This window comes from Pochonia chlamydosporia, chromosome 5 (genome assembly GCF_001653235.2).
Source record: "Pochonia chlamydosporia 170 chromosome 5, whole genome shotgun sequence".
Classification (NCBI taxonomy): Eukaryota; Fungi; Ascomycota; class Sordariomycetes; order Hypocreales; family Clavicipitaceae; genus Pochonia; species Pochonia chlamydosporia.
Window position 1 is genome coordinate 1872097 of NC_035794.1, and position 26654 is coordinate 1898750.

Genomic DNA, 26654 nt, shown 5'->3' on the forward strand with positions numbered 1-26654 from the left:
AACCCCTTTGTTCCTGTGTAGAAAGATTCACGGAACATGTTGCGTCAAATTGATCAAGAATATCGGCTGGTAGGCTATCGTCTTGTCTGGATCCCAGCTTGGTAAGGTAGTACAGATTGACTCCTACTTTTTCGCCCAGTACGAGGCAAAGCGCAAAAAAGTCTTTGGCAGCAACGGCGTCTATGAAAAGAAAGAACTGACACATTGCATAGGAAGATATCGTACTTTTGTCATTTCTTGATGCGATCACCAGCGCATGCAGTTAAACATGCATGTGCAGTTGTCTACTGTAACCAGGCATTGGATATAATGAAGCAACGAGGCTCATTGAAGCGGTTGCAAGTGTCAATTAGCACAATCGGCCAGATGACAAGTTTGCGTAGATTGTAAAGCAGGCTTTAGTTAGAGCTTCACAGTTATTGATTATTACTCAGATCCCAACTAATGTTTCCCCCAAGGGCATTGGCAATGTCCTTGACGATAATACCGCATAACGCATTACCAAGTCTATGCGATTCGCCATAACACAAAGTCGGCGCACAAGACGTCGATCATGTCCAGTGCCTCATGGCCATACGAACTATTCACAGGCTGCAACAGGATAAATTCTCTGGCACTACAATGTACACTTGTAATGTAGAGCACACATATAGAGACAGTAAACATTAAGCACCTTACAAACAAAGTAGTGTGCCAGTCGCATTCATCGCATCCAACACCATGCATAGTCTGCCTGTACACCGAACAACAAGCCATGTAAATATCAAGATCTAAATCAATAGTCGCAACCGCACTGGCGCAATTTTCCCCAAATATTTCGCATCTGTTTCAGCAAATACGGAGTACGTTGCCAAGAAAGCATTGCATTTGTCAATCTAAGTGAGTTTGTCATCGTCCACATTTGTAATGGCGTCGTGGCTGCAATTAGCCAGTTTCAGCCGCACCCAAAATGGCAACTATAAAACCATCCACAGCCATCACCAAAACTATAATGCATCAACACAGGCAGCAACAGCTATAATTGCACTTTATTTCATCAAGTTAAGAATAAATTGAAACTGTAATTCGCAAGTATTTACCATGTCTTTACCATACTGGATCATCGACGTCTTCTCTACGACTCCCTACAAGGGCAATCCTCTTGCCATTGTGGACAACACCACCGCCAACTTGTCAACCACACAGCTCAAACTGATTACTCGACAATTCAACCTCTCTGAAACAACCTTCTTTTCAAAACCGTCCAAAGCGGAGGCAACATATCGTCTTCGTTCATTCCTACCTGATGGAAGGGAAGTTTTTGGCGCCGGACACAACATCCTTGGTGTATGGTGGTTCCTCGCATCCTCAGGGAGACTGGATTTGACTAGTCCAAAGGCTGTGCGTGAGGATGGCACAGAGGAGCATGTTGTTTTTCAGGAATTGGGAACAGATGTTTTGCCAGTAACCATATTGAAGAAGGGGTCTGAATTCTCAGTTGCTCTGCGACAAGCTCCCCCACAGGCACATGGTGTTCATCCCGAACCAGCAAGTCTAGCAGCCAGCATTGGATTATCCGCCGATGAAGTTGGTGTTGCTGTCAATGGCCCCAAGGGACAAGTCCAGCTTCAACCTCAAGTCATGTCAACTTCGACCACGCATCATCTCCTCGTTCCAGTGTCGTCAGTTGATGCCTTGAACAAGGTTTCCGTTCAAAAGGATAAGTTGCTCGAACAGCTGGCTCTGGTGGATAAGCGTGCCTACGGACTCTTTTTGTTCACGCCAGTGGAGGGTAAGGGCGAGAGACCGTCATTCCAGGCCCGTTTCTTTAGCCCCGGGATGTCGGGTGAGGATCCTGCTACGGGGAGTGCGGCTGGGCCTTTCTCTGCCTATCTCTATAAGAGCGGTGCTTTGGCAGTGGATGGGGATGTTGGCGAGATTGAGGTCCATCAAGGATTGAGGGTTGGTAGACACTGTATTATTCGGGTTAGAATTGAGACTGCAGGCGAGCTTGGTGTTGATCTTTTGGGAGGGGGTGTTGAGGTTGCGGATGGGACGATTCGTGTTCCTGGCGAGGAGTTGGGGTTTTGAAGACGTCCGGATTCTGGAATATGTGAGCGGGCGGATTTTCATCCGAGGGAAGAAGGGTGGGGGTAGTATATGCTTCACATTGGATGTCTTGATGCGAATAACCATAACGAGTAGCAATGCATTTCATAGCCATTATACATTTATTTTCAATTTATTTTGCAGACACATGTTGGTTGTGGTCAGTGTTTTGAGTGCAGCCTTGAGCTACGATTGACTTGACTTGACTTTGGCCTGTCTGGCTCAAGTTCAGCTCCACAGATGCAGATCGGCAGGGTCCGCTGCAACGTCATCCAGAACCAGACATTTGAACAGCTTCAGCTTCAGACAGCCCAGTTAATATTCACCTCCTATCGTCAACCACCAGGCACCATCCTAACACATCTCCAACTCCGCAGCTCAATCTCAACCCACGGCATAGCGCACCACACACCTCTATTCAACCCTCAGCGCATGACACAAACCACGCATCCACGCGCAAAATGATGTCGTCCACCAACGAGGAGGATCCCTTCCTCCAAGTCCAACAGTAAGTCCAATGCCCTCCGCATCACCAAGTACTTCAATAGCTCACAACACCAGGGACGTCCTCGCCCAACTCTCATCCACCCGCCCCCTCTTCGCCTCCTACCTCCGCATCCGCTCCCTCACCAACACCCCCTCGTCCCCCGAACTCGCCTCCGCCCGCAGCGACCTCGAGGACGCGCTGTCCACCCTCGCCGAAGACCTGTCCGACCTCGTCGCCTCCGTGCAGGCCATCGAGTCCAACCCCTCACAATATGGCATCTCCTCCACCGAAGTCTCCCGACGCAAGCGCCTCGTCCAAGAGGTCGGCGGCGAAATCGAAGACATGCGCGAGGAGCTCGCCAAGAAAATTGACCACCAGCCCCATCACAGAGAACACCTCCCCGATCCGGATTCGTTTGCCGTTGGCGACGGCGACGGCGACGCCTACGCCGAGCTCGAGCACCAGCAGCAGCTGGAGATGATGCGCGAGCAGGACGAGCATCTGGACGGGGTGTTCCAGACGGTCGGCAACTTGAGACAGCAGGCGGATGCGATGGGGAGGGAGATAGAGGAGCAGAATGAGATGGTGGACGAGTTCAACCAAACGGCTGATAGGGTGGGCGGCACGCTGCAGGTGGGAATGCAAAAGCTGCAGCATGTGGTGACGAAGAATGAGGACAAGTGGAGTAGTTGCTGTATTGCCGTGTTGATATTTGTCCTGATCTTGCTGTTGATTCTTTTGCTGGTTTTGTAGAAATCCCCTCCTTTTGGGGGGAGGAGGAAAGCGTGGGCATGTTGGAAGCAGTTGATGAGCGAGTGCTTCTATTTTGTTTTTTATCACTGTACAGATTTGGGGTTCGGAGTTCTCAGGTGGGATACATTTACTACACTGGGTTGTCAATCGTCTTTATATAAATACCTAGGTAGGCTAGAATTCATATCGTATTGTTTGGCTGCTAGACTATGTTGTCTTGATTTAAATGTGGTCCTAGAGTTCATCTTAAATTGCATTTGCTCTTGGATCCAGGATTTTCCCGCCTTGCTAACCCCATCTAAATTATAAAACGCCATCCTATGCAATCAGGTTCTTGTTTCCAGCCCAAGCCTAGCCGTGGTATACCACATCGGATAATGTATTTCGAAGCTCCATGACGCCAATATCTAGTATCCCCCCTTATCTTGCCCCAACATCGTCTTGATATACGCAGAGTACAGTCTATGCCAATGCCAATCCACCATCTGAGCGGAGAATATCTGCCAAAGCACGCAGGGACCCTGCAGCGGATGAATTTGCGGGTGCCCGTTTGGGAAATTCCACCAACGCCAGTTGCAATGCCGCAATAGCAGCATTGCCGTAAAAATTGAGAAACCGATGTTCATGGCCGTCAATCATGGATCGCAATACGACCAGTTGTGTGTTGGAGATCTCGGCTGCTGGGCAGTTGACTATGTTGGCAAACGCCTTCCAGTAGTGTGTTGGCGGGTAGGGATTCTTCTTGGATGCTTTGCTGAAGTCTCGTAAGGAAATAGATGCAAACCCGGCCCCTAGGCCAGCCATTCTATCATTGTGATTTTGCTCAGGAAGCCATGTCGGCCCATCCTTCTTCCATCCGAGTGCGTGTCTACCTCTTTCTGTCTTGTCGTTGCCCCTTGATCCAAAGAGAACGGGACAAACGACTCTAAACTTCGCTAGGAGAATATCAATCAAGGACTGGCCACGCCACGAAAAGTCCTTGTGGGAGAAAACTTGTGCGGTGAAGACGCCAATAGGGTCCGCAGCCTTGGGGTTTGCTCCACACTCATTGATAAATTGGCTAATGATGCCTTTGGCGCAGATGTTCATGAGATATATGAATAGTGATGGTAAAACTGCATCGTTGTTTGGCACGTCTTCGTTGGAACGTTCGCGGGGAACAGCTACAAAGCGGCTGACGTCGACTGGTGGACTAGGTAGCTGACCATCTAGTGATTGTCTCAACAGAGCCATGATTTTGCTCGTCTGTAAGTAGTCAGTAAGGGATGGTTCTTAACCGCCAGAGGCTTTTTTCCAGATACTTACGGGTTGAGCATTGGCTCCCTTCCCACCAGTCAATTGTCCAATCGAAACACGAATCTCTCGTCGAATGGTGCCAACCTTGCCCTTGAGTGGCGACCCGGCCACTTTTGACGCTGCTACGATGTCTTTTCGAAGCTGCTTCAAAGCCTGGTGGATTTGAACATATCGATCAGATAGAGGGTCAAGGGGAGATTTTGATGAAGGCGCTGCCTGCCGCTGCGTCTGTGGCGTCTGTGTTTGTGCAACAGGTTGTTGGATTTGCGGAGCGATTGCTGACGCTGCCGGTGTCTCATTCTGACTAAAAGGGGATGGTTGTTGAGATTGGCCTTGTTGAGTAGCGGTTGCGAACGGGTTACTGGGCGTAGGTCTGTCCAAACTGGAGAACAATCCATTTTTCTGAGGTGCGGCTGCCGGCGGCGGCTGGGATTTCGCCTGCGTTCGCTGCGCAGGTTCAGATTTCTTCACTTCTGGAGATTTAGGGGCCGCAGGTTCCGTCTTCTTCTCGATCTGCTTCTCGACCGGTTGGACTGGCTCAGGTTCTTGCTTGGGCGGGGGAGGTTTAGGTATCGATTTGGCTCTAAGCGCCTGCAGTCTGGCCTCCTCTGCCGCAATGGCTGCTTCTGCCTTTAGCCTCTCCTGTTCCCTGCGACCCTGTTCAAGTATGCGATTGTGCTCCTCTTTGAGCTCGTGCAGTTCATATACCCTGATAGCAGCTTCTCTAACACGGTCGTGTTCCACCTGCGCAGCGGCGAGCGCATCGCGATGGCTCAATTCATTATTTCTGCCGTCCAGGAGGAAATTGGACAGATAATTTCGGTCGGGGCTCGATAAGAGTTGACTTCTCCTCAAAGGAGAGGAGTTGGTCATTGTGATAGCGGAAGAGGGGTGTCGAAATGTAGGATTCCGGACAGGGAAGGATGAGGACGCGTACTATCGTTGAAGCATTTGGAACATGAGAGGTACTCGAGAAATGAGTTGAAAGTGTCTTGGCTCAGTCGGAAGGATCTCGACAATACGCTGTCGCGCGTTTAGGAATACAATGCTTTTCAATTGTCGATTCGCAGGTCTATGTTGATAAGGAATCTTTTTGTTCCTTGATGGTGGGTTCCCGACTCGATAAGGCGGTACTTGCAACAGACCGCGTTTGGTGTGGCCAAGCTTACTTAAGTATTGGTCGGATCGGTTAAAATAAAGTCCAGGGTGTTACTGTTGTCTATCTGGCCATTCATTTTTCCAAGCGACAACAATCCAGCTTCAGGGTAGGTACTCTCCGCCCAAGCCAAAATAAAACACTGAACATACTACAGAGTACCGTATTTTAAGTTGGTTCTTTTTTCCTTTTCTTTTTTTGTCACATAACACGGCAACAAAGAGTTGCATACGGGGTACGGAGTACACTTCCGTACAATGGAACTAACAATGCCAAGGCCTCCAGAGCGTTGAACAGGGCCAAATACCGCATGGCTGCCATCGTCAATTGGCTATATCAGGACAGTCAACCACCAAGGCACTGGCTATTCAGCCGCTTTCCACGAGGACTAAGTTTGTTAGGGCCTCGGAGTGATCCGAGCATGATTTATACATTAAAACAGTCGGGCCAAAATGGCAGGACCCTATTGATGAATGCTGCGAGACGTGGCTGGCTATCGGTGGTTCGATTCGTCGCCTTGTGTTTAAAAATGGCCTCGACATTTGCAGGCTCGACAACGATGGGCAAAGTGTGGTCGATTATGCTCAGCTACGAATCTAAAATTTTCAGTCATTGAGAAATCGCCTGCATAGATATCCCTTTATGTCAAAGACATCACCACTAGGCCAGTTACCCTGGCCAAAGATACCGCGGGGCTGAATTGATGCAGAGCGATACATACGTGCAAAGCCTTGGTCAACCGCTGACATCATCTGGGGAACATTGAAGGTTCAGGCAGCCTTTACATGTAGGAGCTTCCGGAGACGTTGCAACAGTTGTACCAGACTCTTGACTCCAGTTTACTCTGGCTGAACTCCACCACACTTCATGGCACTGGGGCAATTCGCATTACACCCTGAGCGTTGCCATGGACGAGTCCAGGACCGTTTCGCATTCTGTTTGCCAATTTAGACAATTTGCAAGGCGCTAGCTACCTAGACATAAGCTAGCCCCATAAGCACCAGGTGGCGATGTTGTCAGTACAAAGTCAAATGGTACTTGACTGGATTTTGAGCTCAAGGGGAGACATCCATCATGAACAAACAAGAAAGACCAGACAGACATCAGCTTGGTCATCTGGTGCCACCAATGCAAAAGTTGCCGGCGCCACATCGATGCCGTCGAAACATTGAAGCTCGAGTGGTCTTGGCCATCAAATGGCTTTAATCGCAGTTACTCCGTGTTCAAGCACTGTCTGTGCGTGTCTGGTGGATAGGCGCCAGACAGTGTTCTAGTTGTCTGGTAGCTGTTGCTTGGCGACTTGTACTCCCTGTCTGGTTGGGTCGTGTCTGGTGCAAGGTTGAGATGATGCTCTGCCAAGTGTCCAGCAGCTCCAATCACCAAATGCCGGAAGCCGACATTGGACCCATAACGTCTGGCCACAAGACTGCCAACGGCGTTCAGTTAGTACCAAACCCAAGAACCCAAAAAAAAAAAATTAGGCAAGTTCCAGGCTTAATTTTAGTTGCCAGCCAACAGCAGAGACCGGCGCACTGCTAGGTCGATTGATCTCTATGTCTGGTCTCAAGTGCTGGTCTGGTCCGGCATGGTACCTAAAATCGGCCCACGGTGTAACGGGCAGGGCTGGTCTGGTACATGTCTGGTAATATTGACTTGACACGAGCAGCATCCTAGGCGCCCCATCTTTTCCCCCCTCCTTGGCCCCGACTCCCGTCTCGTACTGTCTTGTCCGGTCTGGTCGGGTCTGGCGTCAAGCTGGCCCAGCTCCAGTCCCTCCATGTCCTTCCTAGCCAGCAAGCCAGCCAGCCAGCCAGCTAGCTGTGTGGTGCCCCAGTCTCCAAGCCGAGCCTGGCACGGGCGTTCAATGGTCCTGTTGCCCACCAGATCGGACCCAGAATTTACCATCATTTTGTCCAACTCGGTTCAGCTCTGGCTCTCCATCTCTTCCCATCCCATTTGATCCCCATCATTCACCACCATCCTCACTCATAGTCGCAGTCTCGTCTGGAGCTGGACCTTCCCCTCCCCTCTCTTCCTCCATCCATACATCCATCCCATCTCTGCCTTCCTTTCACAGCTTCATCATCAAATTGCACAAATCCTTCCTTTGCACACTCCTTGGCTCCCGACGAGCTCGCTTTTGCAAATCAGCCGCAATTCCACCCTCCTTTTTGGCAATCACGTACCAGACATCCTCTTCGTACCAGCCTAAGCTCCAGGGCCTTGCTCGCTATCTGTCTCTAAAGCTAGCTTCAGCTTCAAACGCCAGCTTCCAACCCTCGACCATCGAAAGCTTTCGACGTCAACGGCACACAAGCCATCTCAAACATCATCGCTTCAAAGCATTCGGCCTCCTGTCTAACGGGATCCCGTCATCTATACAGTCAGATACCGCAAAAACACCGACCGTTACTGCCACGCATTACATTGCACCGCACCGCATAACATCGCACCTCGCCGCACCCGACGTGCCTTGATACCTTCCCATCCAACTGTGTGCTGTTCGTCTCTGACTGCCCATTATGGAGCAGCAGCAGCAACAACAGCAACAACAGCCGCAGCAGCAGCAACAGTCGGCTCAGCAGCAGCCGACTGGTGGTGTCCCTGGTCCTGCTGGGAGAAGGCTGCACATTGCTCATCGGCGAAGCCCCTCGGAGCTGACCCCGTTGATGAGTATGTTTGCCAACCCTGGAAGTAAGTTGCTATCCATACGTACTATCCCCTTCCCCCATTGAATCAACGTCAAAGACTGTAGACGACCACCAATGTCCACTCTGATGCATCAAGACTTGTCGTGGACCAAAGCCAGGGTGTCTTGTTCACATGTCCTCGGCTTGGTGGCGGGGAGAAGACTGACAATGCCTGGCCCCTTTTTCACCCTCTGATAGCTTCATGAACACTAACATTTTGGCACCTTCTGCAGTGGAACAATTGGCGATTCAGCAGCAGATTGAGTTGTTGCAGCAGCAGCAACAGCAGATCCAGGCGACCCATCAGCAATACGTCAACATGGGCATGATGCCTCCTGGCCAACCCCTCGGCCACAATGGCGCATTCAATCCTTTGCAGCCCATGGGCAACGCTTTTCAGTTCCCCAACCAGATGGGACAACAGAACATGGCTCCGCCGAGCCAACCTCACTCACATCGCCGTAATCAGTCGGCAATGCCAAACATGGGCATGGGCCCTCCACCCGCGCCATCTTCTGGTGCGTCCGGCTCCAACTTTGGCAACTTTGAGGCTCCCCCCGCGCACAACCGAGAGAACACCAGCGGCCGAGGCGGCCGAGGAGGCTCTGGCGGCGGCCACCAACGACGACACTCCCTTGCCCTCGCCGATGCCAAGAAGGCTGCTGAGATCGCTCAGCAGAAACGCACCACGAGTGGTTTCCAGTTCCCCGCCGCACCTGCGCCGGCATCCGACAAGCCAGACGACGAGAACAAACCTGTTGCATCGTCCAACCTGGACATCTCTGTTGCCCAAGGCTCCAACAGAGGTCGTGGCGGCCATGGCCGAAGCCAGAGCATGGCTGTCAACGGACGTGGTGGTTCCGGACTTCGCAGCAGCGCATTTAATGTTGGGGGTGATGGGGAAATGCGACGTGGTGGTGGCCATGCTCGGACTGGATCCCGCAACTTTGAAGGGAACTGGCGCACTCAGGGACAGAATCAGGACCAGTCTGGCAACGCTGGCCAAGGTTCGTCATTCCAACCGGGCCACAGACCCCGCGGTTCCATAAACCAGTCTGTATCATCGATCGGAGCCTTCCAGTACAACCCTAACCAACCCCAGCTGATGCAGCTACCGGGTCAAATGATGATGCCGCAAATGTATGGCCAGCAGCTCAACCCAATCCAGCTGAGCCAGCTACAGGCTCTCCAGGCTGCTCAAATGAACGGTCAACAGTTTCAGGGCCTCCAGACCTCGCAGCATGCCGGGCAACTTGGCGGACAGCAGCAACAGCAGCAGCAACGAAAGACCCTCTTCACCCCTTACCTCCCCCAGGCCTCTCTTCCGGCTCTCCTCGCCGATGGACAACTTGTGGCTGGTATTCTTCGGGTAAACAAGAAGAACCGTAGTGATGCCTACGTGACTACGCAGGACGGCTTGCTGGATGCCGACATTTTTATCTGTGGTAGCAAGGATCGCAACCGTGCCTTGGAAGGAGATTTGGTTGCCATTGAGCTTTTGGATGTTGATGAAGTCTGGTCACAGAAGAGGGAGAAAGAGGAAAAGAAGAAGCGCAAGGATATCACGGACACTCGTTCTGGTTCCACTAACCAGGGTAGTCGGGATTCCGGCAACAATGATGACAACAACGCTGCCGAGGGCGGCATCCGACGACGTGGTAGTTTGCGACAGCGACCCACTCAGAAGAAGAACGACGATGTGGAAGTCGAGGGACAGAGTCTGCTACTTGTTGAAGAGGAAGAGATTAATGACGAGCAGAAGCCGCTTTACGCTGGTCATGTTGTGGCCGTGATTGAGCGTGTTGCTGGGCAGATGTTTTCCGGCACATTGGGCCTGCTGCGTCCCAGCAGCCAGGCGACCAAGGAGAAGCAGGAGGCTGAACGTGCTGCAAGAGATGGTGGTAACAGCCGCCACAATGATTCTCGGCAGCAAGAGAAGCCCAAGATCGTTTGGTTCAAGCCTACGGATAAGAGAGTCCCACTTATTGCCATTCCCACGGAACAGGCTCCCAGGGACTTCGTTGAGAAGCATCAAGATTATGCCGATCGTATCTTCGTCGCTTGCATCAAGCGTTGGCCCATCACGTCTCTTCACCCATTCGGTACCCTTGTTGAGCAACTTGGCCGCATGGGTGACCTTAAGGTGGAAACAGATGCCCTGCTTCGCGACAACAACTTTTCGTCTGACGAGTTCTCGGATGCCGTCCTACGTAGCGTAGGTCTCCAAGATTGGTCTGTGACCAAAGAGGAAGAATCTGAAGTGTCGGCTCGTCGCGATTACCGAAACGAAAAGACCTTTACTGTTGATTTCAATGGCAGTGCGGAGCTAGGAAATGCCATTCATGTCAAGTCTCGTCCCGATGGCAAGATTGAAGTTGGTATTCACGTACCCGATGTCACTCACTTTGTCAAGCCCAACTCGCTGGTCGACCGTGAGGCTAAGAAGCGTGGAACGTCTGTCCAACTCATCAACCGCTTCTGCGCTCTCCTTCCCCCGAAGCTATCCAGCGAGATCTGCTCTCTTGGACCAGACCAGGACCGCTTTACCGTCTCTGTTGTGTTCAACGTGAACCCCAACAATGGATCAGTTGCTGAAGGAGACAGTTGGGTTGGTAAGAGTATCATCAAAAGCTCTGGCAAGGTCACGCTAAAGGATATTGATTCGGCACTGGAGAACGCTTCCGAGTTCAACAACGATGCTGTTCCAGTCAATACTATTCAAATTCTCCAGGCCGTTGCTCAAAAGTTTCGCGAGGCACGCCTCGGTGCTGGCGGTGAACCAATTGCCCCATTGCGATTGTTCCAGCAGTTGGATGACGAGAACAATCCTGTTCAGGACAACATTTTCGACTCCACGCAAGCTCTCGAGCTTGTTGAAGAGCTCATGCACAAGGCCAACGGTTACGTTGCACAGCGTCTGGCGGAGGGCCTGCCCGAGAAGGCCTTACTTCGCCGGCAGGCCTCCCCCAACCCGCGTCGTTTGCAGACTTTTGTCGACCGCATGAATGCTTTGGGCTACGATATTGACGCCTCCGGAAGCGGTGCACTCCAGAACAGTCTGTTTAGGGTGGAAGATACTGATCTTCGCAAGGGCATGGAGACGGTTGTTCTCAAATCAATGCATCGTGCTAAATACTTCATTGCGAGCAAAACAGTTAAGCAGATATGGCCACACTACTCACTCAATCTGCCGCTTTATACACATTTCACCAGCCCAACTCGCCGCTATGCTGACATCATTGTTCATCGTCAGCTGGAGGCTGTCTTGTCTGAGGGCAAGATTGAGTTTACTGACGACGTGGAAAGTCTGGCCAAGACCATTGAGTCATGCAACACCAAGAAGGAGTCGGCACAGAACGCACAGGACCAGAGCATCCACATCGAGTCTTGCCGTACAATGGACAAGAAGCGACAGGAGGCTAACGGTGACCTCATCTCTGAGGGCATTGTCCTTTGCGTATATGAGTCTGCCTTTGATGTGCTCATCCCCGAATGGGGTTTTGAGAAACGCGTGCACTGTGACCAGCTGCCATTGAAGAAGGCCGAGTTCAGAAAAGAGAAGCGAGTTTTGGAGCTGTACTGGGAGAAGGGCGTGCCGAGCTCTGCTTACGTTCCTGAGGATGAACGGCCCAAGGCCGCCGCTTCTCAGCGAATGACCAATGCCATGGCCGCTGCCCGCCAGGCTGAGGAGGCTGAGAGAGTGAAGAAGGAGCGTGAGGAAGCGACTCGCAAGCAGACAGTGACCGGTACCATCTCTACTGATGACGTGGATGCCCTGTTTGACGATGACGATGAAGACAACACTTCTGATATTACAGAAGCCATGGCTGGAGCATCCCTTGCCGAGCGGCCAACACAGAGCGTGCCAGGATCGCCTGCACGCTCGTCCTCGAACGCGGGTACCCTCCACCGAACACGTTCAGACTCCAAGGTCCCCGTCACGGAGGCTGTAGAGACTCGACTGACCAACAAGGAGAAGTACTTGAAGCTGTTCAAGCTGAGAGAGGAGGGTGGCGACTACATTCAGGATGTGACGGAAATGACTCGGGTGCCCATCATTTTGAAGACGGACCTGAGCAAGAGCCCACCGTAAGTGAAAGGCCGTGTGATGAGACAAAAAGATGAAGCGCAAACCAGGGTTCATTTGTTGAAGAATGCTGCTAACATTTTTGTAACAGATGCCTGACTATTCGATCATTGAACCCATATGCCTTGTAAGGGAAGCAGAGGTGGTCAAGTGCAAGCAAGCCAAGTTATTCAGATTGCTCCAATAATACACAATTAAGAAGGAGAGGGGGCAGAGAAGAAGAGGTGGGACAGGTGCAGATGCAACCCAATGAAAGTGCCATGTAAATTTTGCGCTTTATGGAATGAGTCCGTCGGCGGCTAATGATGTGTGGTACATAATATCATATGAATAGTAGATGCATGTCGCTGGACGGAGAGGTAGCGTCTTGAAAGGAGCGAAAGGGGATTAACCAAGTATAGTAGCAAAGCGATAAAACTGAAATACCGAAACACGCATTCTACATTTACAATATCTGACTATGGTGCACATTTGAGGGGACATTGGTGTCAAAGTGGCTCATGTATCTTCCGAGATAGGTAGATGAGTATCGGATGCTCGGGAGAACGGGCTGCCATTGGGATATAACATCAGACCAGCCGAGGGGGATCTGCTTAAGGCGAATGTAAGAAACACCGGATGATGGGATTCGTGACCGGCAGCCGAGAGAGTTGAGAGTATATTGCATGGCGTGTACACGACATGCCAACGTGAGTTATCTGGTAATATGCACGTGGTGGCTAAATCTGATACAGAGAGTCGGTTGGAAGAGTGTCCGCCATTCCGATAAGGTATCAGCGCCAGGGCATTGGCAGATGCAGGTCAGGAATCCTTATTTCTAGCCCTGGTGTCGATGACACAAGGCGACGTCTTAGGTGACGCCTCATGTTGGAGAATGGTTGCTGGGGGCGGACAACATGGGACGTGGCGTCATGTGTGGTTTGGGGGGCCATGTAAATCAAGCGCTTCGGATGACAGATGGCGATCTGGATTGCAGCAGATTTTGGGATTTTTGCTCATACAGCGGGTGTTGTTGATGGCGGGTTGAGTTACGAAGCTGGGGGTGAATGTGATTGTGACTGGTGATTTGGACTGGAAGTTGGGCGTTCTTGGCTTCCCAGATGCTTCAGGTGTGAGTCGATGTAGATATTCGTAGACTAATTGACTAGCACGTCACACGGCTACATTCATTGCGATTACCATGATGATAGCAAAATTTCCAAGAATTGAGGCGTATTATTCGAATCACAGCCAAGCTTAGGATAAATCAGGCCAGCAGTGGCCCTGGGGTAAATGGCGTGCACCTTAATTTTAATATGGCAAGTGTTGACTTTCTGGCCGCGCTGTAGAAATCAGTGAAACAAAAGACTAGCGAACCGAAGACCACGGATAAATTGCGGTGGCGGTCGGGCGACTACAAAGGACGACTAGATTGAAAATTAGTAATCTGTGTGCTGGCCTTTGCAAAGGGAAAAGGTAGAAGTTGGAGATGGAGATGGAGATGGAGTTGAAGTTGGAGATGCCAGGGCGAGGGTCAGAGTGTATCAGGACGGTTTCGGTTTCGGACAGTGGACGGACCGACGACAAGAACGGAGTAGCTCAGAAGACAAGCCAAGCTCCATTGGGTTCACGCATCGTCAACCACCGTACGAACCACACGGGATCCCTCCCTCTTCAGCCCATCACCCGTCACCCATCACCCATCACCATCGCTTGCGTAGCCTCGCTTCGTTTCAATCTTCTCCATCTGACTGACCCGTGCGGACGGGCATTCATCATGCCAAAGCTCTCGCACACTTGACGCTTCCACTCGGCGAGGCCACATACCGAGCAGGGGTCCGCGGCCCTACGTAAATTGCAAGGTTTGGTCGAAACAAACTCACCTTCGTCCTTCTGCCACTGCAATCCGGCCCAGGAATACCAGGAAACGGCACGGAAAACTCCTGGGCCGTTCGTTTCCACGCCGTAGCAGCGAATCAGTGCGCCGTGTTCCATGATAAGCCTTGCCGTCCATGCGAGCCTTCTGTGCCACGCCATGTCGGTCAAACAATCATCGACTTGCCATGTCTTCGGGACTGGATAGAGCCGTGGACCTGTCATGCCAAATTGAAGGGTCGAAGAACCCCCCTGATAGACAGATGTGGCTGATCACAGTTCCAACGATTATATTATCTATGCCGTCGCCGTCAGTGCTTTCCGTTTCTTTCCTCTTGTTTCTCCTCCCGTCAGTAAACTAAATACCCATTTCCTTCCTTTGCCTTGACCCTAGTTGGTCCGTCTATCTAGACTTTTCGTGTGCTTTCGTTCTATATCGGGGAGTTTTCTGTACCAACTGCAGCTGGTCTGGCATAGACGATATTTCGGTCGCTCTCACGATATACTCTCTTTTCCGGACATATACACATATACACACGTATATACACTGCTTACATTCCTTGGCGGCTGGTCCCTATCGACTATACAATATTAATACTACTTTTCGAAAGTCACAACAACCGTCAATCTTTCACAATGCCTTCATTGAAAGCTGCTACACTGGCTATACTGGCCGCCACGGCTGCGGCGTTGCCTACCACTCAGCGAGCCGGGTATAGGAGACAAGCTCAGAACGGGACAACTAATGCTGCTGCTCCCGCTGCGTTGAGTGACCCTGATATTTTGCAATTGTAAGTTGGGCATCGTGTACTTTATGCAACGCGTTCTGCATACACCAGACACTAATCTTTCTAAACAGCGCTCTTACGCTGGAACACCTCGAGGAGGCATTCTACCGACAGGGGTTCGCCAAGTTCCCCGATTCTGACTTTGCCGCGCTGGGCTTGAAGCCGAACCAAATCCAAGATCTCAAGGGAATTGGCAAGACGGAACAAGAACACGTCACCTTTCTCCAATCGGCACTCGCCCAAGCTGGTGTGCAACCTGTAAAGCCATGCGAGTACGACTTCAAGTTCACCGACGCCAAGGGCATGGCTACAACGGGAGCGCTGCTCGAAAACGTCGGTGTGTCCGCCTATCTCGGCGCCGCAAAGCTCCTCAAAGACCCGGCCATCTTAACAGCCGCCGGATCCATCCTTACCATCGAGGCGAGACACCAGAGCTCGCTCCGCGTGCTGCTCGGCCAGACAGCCGTGCCGCAAGCCTTTGACGCGCCTCTCGGCCCAACTGCCGTCTTCTCCCTCGCCGCCCCTTTCATCAAGTCGTGTCCCCAGGGATCCAACCTGGCCATCACGGCTTTCCCCGCGCTGAGCATGGCCCAGGGACAAGATGCGAGCGCTCTGGCGGTCGGAAACACCGTCAAGGTATCAGCAGCCAGTGGTGCTTCCGGCGCTACAAACTGCGCCTTTACCTCTGGAGGCGTGGTCCCCGGCGGCACCGTCTTCACACCCTTTTCCGAAGCGAACGGCTGCCAGATTCCCAGTGGTGTCGCAGGAGTGACATATTTGTCCCTGTCTAGCTCGGCACCGCTGGATGGCGTGCTGACGGATGCAATGACCGTTGCTGGGCCCATGATTCTGGCCCTATGAGCATAGTTATAATTGCTAGGTGGTGTTTTTCTTCTTCTTCGATATAAATACGTCTCTGGTGCTGTCCAGGACGATTAAGACCACATCTTGTGTGAAATGCCAGGCATGCCAACACGAAAATAAGACTGTCAATGGGGGCTGTGTATCCTCAGATGGTTATTCTCTTCATCTCTTCTTAATTACTACCATTTAGATCGACTAAGCCGCATGCTTGGGCGTTTTAGCTACACCAAACAAGAATGAAAAAAATATGGAAAAAATCGCCTTGATTGCTTCTTTCCTTTGCTACATTGTGATTGTATGATACCAGCTAAGAAGCTATTTGACAAATGGTGGAACCGTTCCCAGGATCCTTGACCAAGCCTTGTGGGGAATCTGGGCTGAAGCCGGAAGGGAGGGCTGAAACGGGTTTGAGGCACTTGGTGTGTTGCAGATTTTGGACACGGGGACTGGGCTTGTTTTGTAGTGCGGTTGGGATGGCGAAGACAAGTTGGGATTTGTATTCTGTGGGCTTTGCGTTATTACTAAGATGTCAAGCTGGAGTTGCTGTTTGAAGTTGTGATACCCTTGGTGGTTTGGATCTGCAGGGACAATGAGTTGTTGAAGCATGGCAGGACGGCGTTTGATAGGCATTGAAGCCTGTCATGACTATTTTGCGAAGTCGTGATGGTGTCAAGGGAGTTGAATTGTAGCTTGGTGGACAACATGGCCCAACTCAATTGCATGCAAAGAGTCACCATCTCTCGCCGTGGTTACAAGAAACGTGGCCACACGGCTTCAATCTATTAATACATGAGCAGTCAGTCAGATGAACTCCTCCCCTTGGCATGCTCACCTAAACTTCATACATGTCAAGCTAATCTACGCGATACTCCCCAGGATGACTAGCCCCATCCACAAACCTCAATGCCAAATCATCCAAATCAACACCATTCAACAGACGAACCTATAATATGTAAGCTTACAACAATCTCAAACATCAAGGCACAAACTTGACAGAACCTACATTCACACCAATAACATCCTTCGCCTCCTGCCCATTAAAATCCACAAAGACAGAACTACCGCACCGTCCGCAAAACTTGTGCGTAGCTTTTCGCCGATTGAACCTATATTGCCCCTCTTGGCCGTCACCCTTTGTGATTGTGACGTTTTCGCGCAACGGGTAGATGAGTAGGTATCCGTTTCGTCGGCAGATGGAGCAGTTGCACGATGCGACCTGGTGTTCGGGGAAGGGGGGCGAGATGGTGACTGTGAATTGTATGTGGCCGCAGTGGCAGTTGCCCGTGTAGGTTTGGAGGTTGTTGTCTGGTTGGGAGAGGAGGTTCATGGGGAAGGGTTTGTATTTGGGTTTGAGAGTTGTCATGGTGTTGTGAGGAGGTAGGTCAACTAACACTTGGTGTCTTGGGTTGGATTTGCGAAATGAGATATGGACTGGGAATGACCAGGATAAGTACTTGGGTAATAACGGTTATGAGATGGAATATGTTGTTGCGCGGTCTGGTAGCCTAGTCTTTACTTTAGAAGGCGGATCTGCGTTTAGTGCTGCAAGGCAACACTGGTGACGCGATGGTGCTGTGATGGAGTAGCTGTTGTCGTTTGCGGGCGACCACATTAGGTTTCTGGCTGAATGAGGTGATTACTGTCATCAGGGGAATGTTTCACTTATCCAAGATGGATAAACTATCATCAAGTTGCTGCTACAACGTCCTGCGTTCGTGAACGAGTGGTCCTTTGACGAACTCAGGACAGTTACCTCAACTGCACAGACAATCAGAAAACTCTGGCACAAGATTAAGCCGAACCGCATAATTATGCCGGACTAATAGCTTAGTGGCTCTACGAAATATATTCTTCGACGTGTAATGCACTCTTCAGTTAGCCGCCAACTCAAGGCCAATGACACCAACACGGCAAACAGTTATGGCATCGAGCACGCAGAAACAATTTGTTCCACGAAATAAAACATGCTGAAATGGAGTATATGGATGTTTGTATTTTACTACCCTCCAAATTACATTCATAAACGTGCCACCAGGAAATTACAACTACGAAGAAGACACTGGTGCTCTTCTGGTGCCACGTCAAAATTATGCGAACAAGATAAACCGCCTGCTTAGACTTGAGACAACAAATATACTGGTCTCTCTAATTGAACACTTTATAGTTTAACTCGGTATGTCTCAAGTCGGTGCCCATCACTGGTGCGAGGAGGACACGGCTGACACTAGCATCAGCCTCATCAGCTCTCATTCATATTCAGCTCAGGCCACAGTCAGGCAAACTCAACTGTCCAATCTTCACAACTTCAAACAAGAACTCCTGCCTGTCCCTATGAAGATGCTCCTTCTTGGTCACGCAATCATATAAAGCCTCAACATGGGAAGCACTTCACAACCATTCAAACCCTTAACCAACCCAAGGGAAATCCGTCTGCTCCATCTCTCTCCACCAGCAGAGCCCAATGCCTCCTTATGCGGCAAACTCCAACACGTCAATTTAGACGACAATCCCGTTTATGAAGCGCTGTCATATGAATGGGGAAGTCCTGAAAAAACTCACATCTTTTCGCTCGACAACGCAACCACCATTTCCATCACGGAATCTCTGCACCATGCCCTTCGAGACATTCGACATGAGTCTCCATCTCAAGCCGACAGGATAATCTGGGCGGATGCAATATGCATCAACCAGGATGACATCAGCGAAAGGCAACAGCAGGTCTCAATGATGGGCTCAATCTACCGCCAAGCACAGCGCGTGATTACATATATCGGCCCCGAGGCGGACAACAGCTCGCTCGGTATCGAAATTGCCAGTCATCTCCGCCGTTACGGCGCCTCCTCCCTTCTTTTAGGTGCTAGAATCAGCTCTGGCACTCCTGAAGAGCCGGGTGTCTCCGAATTTCCACCCGAAGGAGATGACTACCGGGCTGCAGCTGTGAGGAAACTAGTACTCCGAGGTTGGGTACGTTGCTCTCTCTGGTGTGCTGATGACGATCCTCTCTTGGCTAACTCTATACTCTAGGTGGGTAGATGCTGGTGTGCACAGGAATATCTTCTCAATGCCAATGTCACGCTTCGTTGTGGACGCACAGACCTCCACAGTGAATATCTCATCGCAGATGTGGCCCAACTCTGCGTTGAGAGATCTATACCCTCATCCTATCTCCCTCAACCGGAGGATGACCCGAACTCCCTGCGGGAATGTCACAGAGTTCTGGCTGAATTACGACGGGCAACGCGCTTGCGCGAAATGGCCGGCCAACGTCTCCCCCTACTAGACTTGCTTAAGTTCTCGCATCCCCTCCGGGCCACCGATCCAAGGGATAAAGTCTATTCTTTGGTAGGGTTGATGAGGCAAGAATTGAAAGTAGATTATACATGTCGCGTGGCAGACCTATATGTACAAGTTGCAAAGACCATTCTTGCAGAATCACCACCAACTCTTTCTATACTATATAGCAACTTGACCAAGAAAGGTCTTCAGTTACCATCATGGGTACCAGATTGGTCGACTTGGCAGTTTGGAAGCTACGGAGCGGCCTGCCGGGCTGGATACTCAGCGAGTGGGCGCTCAGAGACAGAGATTAAAGTACATGATATGGAAGACGTGCTTGAGGTCAAGGGGCGTCTAATTGACAGGATCAGTTGGCTCGGCGACGCTATTGGGCAGTACTACGTTGGACGGTTCGAACCAGGAGATGTCAAGCAAAGAGCATGGATAAAGGAACAGGTAGAGGCTGTTCGCAACCAAGCCGTACACGATTCCTATTCCCTGGAGGACTACACCCCTGACGATATTCTCTGGAGATGCCTCACTGGGAATATAACTCTGAAAGAAGACCCTGCGACGGAAACATACAAAGCACACTATTACGCTCATCTCAACTGTAGAGAAGATAGCTCAGAAATATTACAAAAAATGGGAAGAGAGTTTCACGACGCTGTTCGAAGACGGTCCCGGTATAGGAGGTTAGGTGCTACTGAGCAAGGGTATTTTGGCGCAGTGCCGGAAACGTCGAAGGAAGGAGATTGGGTGTGTATGTTTAATGGCGGGAAGCATCTCTTTGTGGTTAGGGAGTGTGGGAGGGGGTTCGAGTATGTTGGGCATGCGTATGTGGATGGCCTTATGAACGGGGAGTGTTTGGAATTGAGCTGTGAGGAGCGTGAGATTCGTCTGGTGTAGAATAAAGACATGCTCGTTGAGAGCTCTTCATTTACAGAGTTGTGTATATGGGTTGTGAAGACGACACGGCCGTCATCATACACATCAGTCATGGATACTGTGTGATATTCCCATTTTGCATAACCATGTGAGGGACTAAACATGGCACGTTGCATGGCATGTCTTTCAGTGATTGAATCATAAAAAACACGACGATGGGCGTGAGTCGTCACCAGCCCTTTTGGTGTTGAGGCACATCCGAGAGACTTGATGTTTCCGGATTGGCTACAAACCGGACCAAAAAAATATTACTGCTGAGTTTGTAGCAAAGATTCGCTATCGTGAGTTTGATGAGATGATGGTACGTGACTTATTGCCTCTTGCTCGTCTCCATACTTTCTTCGGCGTCTTGCTGAAGGTGAGTTCTCTTGCTGTTTACACAAATTGCACGTGTAGCCCCTGGTTAGCAATTAAATGTTATACCCACTCAAACGCATAACTCAATTAATGAAGTGTAATTCCAATTCTTCAAGCACAAGTTGACAGCGCAAGCAGTTAGAAACCTAACTAACCAACTACCCCCAACTAAACCACACCACTACACAACGCCCTTCCATCCTAATCCAACACAGAATTACGGAAATCATCGCCTTAAAACGTCCAATCGCCCTCTTCCCACTGACGGAAACGCAATCTCCAACAACAAAGACAGACCCATCGCCATCTCCACCACCAACCGTCTCAATCTGCAGCGCGCCGACCAACACCAAAATAGAAGGCCGTAGCCAAGTATTTGCTTCATCTCGTAAACACTAACATGCTTCTACATCCTCTAGCAGACAAGGCAATATGCAATACCTTCAGTTGGTTGAACACTCTTAACCCAAATGTAACCAACAACACCGTCCGCATCAACAGCAACAGCAACAAACGACCCAACATTCACAGAGACAGCATAAAGGCCCAATCTTCGATCAAAGCACCGACTAGGATCCCATTCCTTCCCCGCATGCTCTCTGCGTCTCTCACACATCCAACAATTCCGTCGCCACGACCAACCTCGGTGGCTCCATATCAAATTTCACAACCAACAAAGGCCACAGACCAACCCAGCCATGTCATGAGTAGTAGCAACCACGACTCCTCCAATCCAACCTCTCACCTCTCCTCATCCACAATCTCACCATGATTCTGTAATTCGTAGAACACCGATAGACACCAGACAACATGTCCGTCACAAACACCAAAGAAGCAGAAACAACAAGCACATCCACAGAGCTGCCCGCTCTAACCGTCAACATGGGCCCTCTTATCACACCGTTCACACCTCCCCCAGATTGTTTCTCCTACACACTCGCAGGGTACGGCCACCGCGTCAACTCGGTCGACGTCTCAACCATTATAGAATGGAGACGCGGGTACACATGCTCCGGGACCAGGCTGGACGCCAGAGAAGAGTGCTTCCCGCCGAGATGGGGCGCAGTGTTCAACACCGCCGGGCAGAAGGGTCCGAATGCCGTGTATCCCGTCTATTCACCGGGTTTGGTGTGTCCGGCTGGCTATGCGACGAGTTGTGTCATGGTGTACAGCACGCCCGGTGGAATACAGCTCGATACTGTGGTAGACGATGGGCCAATTACGACAAAATGGAGTATTTTAAAGGAGGGTGAAACTGCTGTTGGCTGTTGTCCGACGTGAGTTGTGCGATTCTTGCGTGAGATAGAGACACTGATGAGTTGTAGTGGTTATACCTGCTATTTGCCCTATTCTTGTGCGTGGGCGCCGTCGATATCAGCAACAATTACGGGAGACATGGACAAAGCTTGCTACGGATCGTCCAAATCCCGTTCCGTTGGCACGACAGTCATAGTCAAGGACATGATTCCCAAGGTTGTCGCGCCACAAATTGTTCTCATCCGGAACAGCAACAACACCACATCAACTACTTCAGCAACAAATACATCCACAATAGTTCAGCCAACAGTATCAAACGGGCCAGAAGGTGACTCGTCTTCAGGTTTAAGCACCGCCGCCAAAGCAGCAATAGGTACCGCTGTCCCCCTAGGAATCATCATCCTCGCCTTGGCAGGGTACATTCTATTCTTCCGTCGACGAAGCCGCAACGAGAAAGACACCGAACCCGCATCAGAGCAAGATGGTGGCTTTTCCAGTCTCAATAAACCAGAGTTGGACGCAACCGGTTCGCCCCTCGGGATTTCAGTAAGCCCGTATACTGAGTTGGACGGCACGCCTAGTCTTTCACCGGGACTCTCGACGTTTGTTTCCGATCAAAGTTCTGAAGGAAATCGTTTGTCTGAGCTGCAAGGCTCAATGGCAGCTCGGGTAGTAGCTGGCATGTGGGAGTTGCAAGGCGACGAGGAGCGAGTGGCGAGTCGTGTGGCGAGTCCGGCATTTTCTAATGAGGATGGAAGTGTTGCGGCATTTGGTGCCTCCGCCGATACGGCAACTGAGATCAAAGAAGATGGCGTTGGGGAAAATTTGTTCTCGGAGAACAAGGGTGACAATCAGAGCCTGGAAGATGAAATTAGGCAGGACGACACTGAGAACAGGAATATGGGAGAGGGTTCGGGGCAGGCTCATGTTGTTGTAGAAGGAGCACAAGAAGATTTTGCACACAGGCCACCCATTAAAAGGAAGAGTCTCAATATCCCAGAGTCTCAATCGTGACGAAAGTTGGCGCAGTTAGTTGAGCATGGCGGTTCAAGCTTGGACAGAACTTAGTTAATACGGCTTGGGAGTTGATCTGATAAATCATGCGCCAGCCCCTTGAACCAATAATATATGACAACACTTACATATATCAAAATTTTAGCCGTGCGATGGAACTGTGACTTTCGCCCACGATGAAGATGTTGCTAGGATGATTATCCTAATCTCATGAATAGTGATTCTTTACCCCATCAAACATCACATGAAATGTACGCACAAGCAGTGAGAATATCGTCTTTATTAGTTAGACATGGTATAATTGACTGCAAGCAGTCCTGTCAAACACCACCGTTGCATCAACGGTATCACCCTGCTTCCTTCAGCGTCAATGGAGCCCTATTTCAACTTACATCTGCAGTTTAGTACCAAGGCGTTATACACTCTCCAGCTCTGCTGCCTTGGCCGTCTTTAAACATGGTTCATCCTCCACCTGCTAAGCCTCTGTTTTGCTAGAAATCCCCTCGTCACACTGATCCAAGTCCACCCGACGCCAGATTGTCGTTCAGCCATCCTCTTGCGGTCGTGTAGCTCGGGTGAGTAGTAGTAGCTAAATCTAAATACCTCAAGTGCTTTTGTGTCCAATAATTGAGTTGGACGTGATATCCGGGAACAAAAATGAAAAAAAATAAGTGTTCGCTGGTGTAGGAGTCTCAGCTGCCCCGACGGTTTGAGCTATGTGCCATCCCACGGGGGCAAGAGCCGAGATTCCCATCATGTTGGATGTCGGCAACGGACCTCAGCTCAGGCTCGTTCAGAATGGCCGAGCGTCAAGATAAGCCTGTGCCTTGGTCCATGCTGCTTTGTCCGCCGCAGGAAGCTCATCGGGGCCAAGAATCTGCATGCCCTGATTCAGAGCATTGACGAAATCCACGCAGATTCGGAAGTCATCCGTCAAGGCCTCGGCAAATGGCACAAAAGTCTTGGGGAATTCCTCCAGCCGTTCATTTCGCTTCTCCTTGCTGTGAGAAGCATCGTCCTCATCAAAGAACGTTCGGACAGCAATTCCCAATCCAATATCGGGTTCCTGCAAGAAGGGTAGCCTAGTTGAAAAAGCTCAATCAGTAACCGCATTCACCCATAGTGCCACAGGGGTGTTCATCCTCACCTTTGGCTAATCTCGAGGTAATCCTCTCTGTCTCTCTTGCTCTGGCCGTACATAAACATGGACGCCACAATAGCTTCAATCAAATCACGATCTACCTCGCGGACAGCCGAGGACTGAGAGCGGAATGCTAGTAGACTCTTGTTAAGAGGTCCAGTGTATCCATAAACCTGATGGCGCAGCTTCAGTAGTGTTGCACATTGGCTGATCAACACCAAGCTTGATTTGTCTTCGTCAGTTCCTCTGCGGGGTAAACCAGCAATGTTTTCCTGATGCTTAGCTCCTAGTACGCCGTGTCGAACCAACTCAAAAGCAAGGAGAGCTGCCTCGTCGAGACCAGGAACCTCAGGTCGGTTCTCGGCAGCGTCTTTAAGGGTCAATAAGGTCGTCGCCAACGCATTACCCCATTTCGTCAGTGTATGGGAGTCGTTCACATAGCCTCTCAGATGTAAGAAACGCCATATAGCAACAGAAGACACCATTTCCAAGGTGTCAATGCCCCGAATCTTGGATTCCTTGGCAATAGTCTTTGCCACAAACTCGGAATTAGCGAGCGCCAAGACTTCCAGGTAAATGGGACCAGCAAATCCTGCAGGGAAGACACTGCGCACGTCGCTCTCCTTTACGTCCCAAGTGCCGACCTGTTGCGAAGGAGGCGGTTGTTGAGCACGATGGTTAATCGTGTGGGAGAATTTAGGGTCGAACCAGACGCGCAAAATGATGTCTTTGTGACCAATGCCACGGTGAACTCGGGGAATCATCAGGCTAAGAGCCTGTTCCTTGATTGGAACTAACTTCGTGGTGACAAGGTTCTTGTACTCGTCGGATACCACGCCATCCAGTGTAGGTTGCACAACAATCTGACCGTGCGTTATACTGTTCAGATTGCGTGCGCCTATCAAACCCGTGTTGAGGTAATGGAAGAGTTCTGCAGGCAGTTGGAGACCGAGATACTCGTGATTGTCCTTGGTGAGGCGTTCAGAGTCGTTGACAACAACGTCTCCGTTTTCCGCAATATAGATGAAGTGGTGAACGGCCATTCGTGCCTTCCTGAATTTGTCCAGCCAGTTGGCATCTTGAGCCTGTAGGATGTCATTGAAGGAGGCACAAGCATTCGCCACTGCTTTGTCGGAGGTCCTCAGGATATTAACGGCATCCATTATGGTGTAATGACTGGGGTACATCGACGCATCTAACAGAGGCGGAAAAGTGGGAAGGAAGGTAGTGCCACTCATGAGCAGTGCGTCAATGAACATGGGTTCTGCCACACCGAGACCGCGCATTACCTTCTTCTTGGAAAGGGCCGTTACCTTGTTTGCCTCAAAATCGAGCCCACGAATGATGGAGTCCTTGATGGGATAGAGAAGAAGCTCTTGAGGGCCCATGACGCCAGCACATTGGTTGGAATCAATCATCTCAAAGTACGATAGCTAACTTAAATTAGCTTCTTCCATCACTGTGCCCCAGCAGCCTTACGAAGGGGTGGGCGTACCTGAGCGCATGCATTGTACGGAGGAACCAGAAAATGGAGACCTCTCTTCTTCAAAATCCCTTGCAACAGAGGGTACAGATTTTGTATGATATATGCGCCTTGACGACCAAGCGGCGATTAGTTCTCTTGGAGATTCTCAGTTCACCATTAAATCCAGTCTCCACATACCTGCATTTGCCCCAAAGGTTGCCACAGCTTGCTCAGCTTCTGATCTCGAGTACAGGTCCCACGCCTCGTCCGTCTTCTTGTTTGCGGCTCGCCTTCGCTTGAGACCAACGTCGTCCTGGCCTGTGATCGACTGGCCATCGAAGATAAAGAATGGATGTATGCGGTTCTTATCCCAAAGATCAAGATTCTCGTTGATGTGTGTCTGAATGCCAGTAAGGCCACCGAGAGCTGACAACAGCGGCTCATGGGCAGGGGACGTGTCGAGGAGCTGGCTCAGGTAGTATGTCGCATCGACGGCGATGGCGCAGTCTTCAAGCTCAGTAAGATCGAAAGAACTATACCAGGCAGAGGTGGTCAGTCAGCAAGATGTTCCGTATAATTGCAGAGTTGCAAATCCGGTCGAGGAGGAGGGGTAGGGTCGGAGCATCGGTGTCAACGTACGTTGCCTGGCCATTGATCCAGGTATCCTCAATGAGAACTACAATTAAGATAATTGTTAGCTTAGCCTTGCCTCTAGATGGAGCATGAACAGGTGCAAGGTTGGTCTGTTGAAACTGTCGCTGACGTGCCGATGAACAACTGGCCGAGGGAAGCACGTGGACACTGGCAGATGGACCTGGGGCAGGAAGAGGGTGCAATTGAGTCGGAACTATCAAGCCCGTGACGCTGTCTGTCTTCTGAGGAAGCACAAGCGTAACAGCGGAGCACCGATCGTAGATATCGAGTATTCATCGTCCACAGAGCGTGCGCGCGGAAGGACAATGAAGCCATCGCCAAAAGTGACACAGCCGCTCCGGCCAGCTCCCAACAGCATCATCATCAGACCAAAGCAAACAAAACCAGTTGCACTCGCACACAAGGAGTACGCATCACTCACGTGGCATCCTGAACAAACCCGGCGGCGACCAAAGCGCCCGTATCCGAAGAATCGAAAA

At 50.7% G+C, this 26654-nt stretch overlaps 9 protein-coding genes across 9 annotated transcripts; 6 read left to right on the top strand and 3 right to left on the bottom strand.

The window, feature by feature from the left end:
- Positions 1-1080: 1080 nt before the first annotated feature.
- Positions 1081-2070, top strand: VFPPC_05874 (phenazine biosynthesis protein; the record flags this gene model as incomplete). Its single annotated transcript, XM_018284996.1, has 1 exon — positions 1081-2070. The coding sequence occupies one exon, from the start codon at positions 1081-1083 to the stop codon at positions 2068-2070; it is 990 nt and encodes a 329-aa protein (XP_018141932.1).
- Positions 2071-2549: 479 nt separating this feature from the next.
- On the top strand, positions 2550-3328 carry VFPPC_05875 (target SNARE coiled-coil domain-containing protein; the record flags this gene model as incomplete). Its single annotated transcript, XM_018284997.1, has 2 exons — positions 2550-2596; positions 2650-3328. 2 exons carry the CDS (start codon positions 2550-2552, stop codon positions 3326-3328), a joined length of 726 nt encoding a protein of 241 aa, XP_018141933.1.
- Positions 3329-3790: 462 nt separating this feature from the next.
- VFPPC_05876 (RNA export mediator Gle1) lies at positions 3791-5497 on the bottom strand (the record flags this gene model as incomplete). The annotated part of the gene is made up of 2 exons (XM_018284998.1): positions 3791-4573; positions 4634-5497. The coding sequence occupies 2 exons, from the start codon at positions 5495-5497 to the stop codon at positions 3791-3793; spliced, it is 1647 nt and encodes a 548-aa protein (XP_018141934.1).
- A 593-nt stretch (positions 5498-6090) lies between these two features.
- On the top strand, positions 6091-6396 carry VFPPC_16235 (hypothetical protein; the record flags this gene model as incomplete). The annotated part of the gene is made up of 1 exon (XM_018293988.1): positions 6091-6396. The coding sequence occupies one exon, from the start codon at positions 6091-6093 to the stop codon at positions 6394-6396; it is 306 nt and encodes a 101-aa protein (XP_018141935.1).
- A 1906-nt stretch (positions 6397-8302) lies between these two features.
- VFPPC_05877 (cell wall biogenesis protein phosphatase Ssd1) lies at positions 8303-12688 on the top strand (the record flags this gene model as incomplete). The annotated part of the gene is made up of 3 exons (XM_018284999.1): positions 8303-8474; positions 8704-12559; positions 12649-12688. 3 exons carry the CDS (start codon positions 8303-8305, stop codon positions 12686-12688), a joined length of 4068 nt encoding a protein of 1355 aa, XP_018141936.1.
- A 2359-nt stretch (positions 12689-15047) lies between these two features.
- Positions 15048-16060, top strand: VFPPC_05879 (Ferritin/ribonucleotide reductase-like protein; the record flags this gene model as incomplete). Its single annotated transcript, XM_018285000.1, has 2 exons — positions 15048-15202; positions 15271-16060. The coding sequence occupies 2 exons, from the start codon at positions 15048-15050 to the stop codon at positions 16058-16060; spliced, it is 945 nt and encodes a 314-aa protein (XP_018141937.1).
- Positions 16061-16916: 856 nt separating this feature from the next.
- On the bottom strand, positions 16917-17426 carry VFPPC_13915 (glutathione-dependent formaldehyde-activating enzyme domain-containing protein; the record flags this gene model as incomplete). Its single annotated transcript, XM_018291687.1, has 2 exons — positions 16917-17006; positions 17067-17426. The coding sequence occupies 2 exons, from the start codon at positions 17424-17426 to the stop codon at positions 16917-16919; spliced, it is 450 nt and encodes a 149-aa protein (XP_018141938.1).
- Positions 17427-21454: 4028 nt separating this feature from the next.
- Positions 21455-22915, top strand: VFPPC_05881 (transmembrane alpha-helix domain-containing protein; the record flags this gene model as incomplete). The annotated part of the gene is made up of 2 exons (XM_018285002.1): positions 21455-21921; positions 21970-22915. The coding sequence occupies 2 exons, from the start codon at positions 21455-21457 to the stop codon at positions 22913-22915; spliced, it is 1413 nt and encodes a 470-aa protein (XP_018141940.1).
- A 793-nt stretch (positions 22916-23708) lies between these two features.
- VFPPC_13916 (temperature dependent protein affecting m2 dsRNA replication domain-containing protein) lies at positions 23709-26603 on the bottom strand (the record flags this gene model as incomplete). The annotated part of the gene is made up of 6 exons (XM_018291688.1): positions 23709-23997; positions 24063-25489; positions 25552-25649; positions 25720-26054; positions 26161-26197; positions 26597-26603. The coding sequence occupies 6 exons, from the start codon at positions 26601-26603 to the stop codon at positions 23709-23711; spliced, it is 2193 nt and encodes a 730-aa protein (XP_018141941.1).
- Positions 26604-26654: the final 51 nt, after the last annotated feature.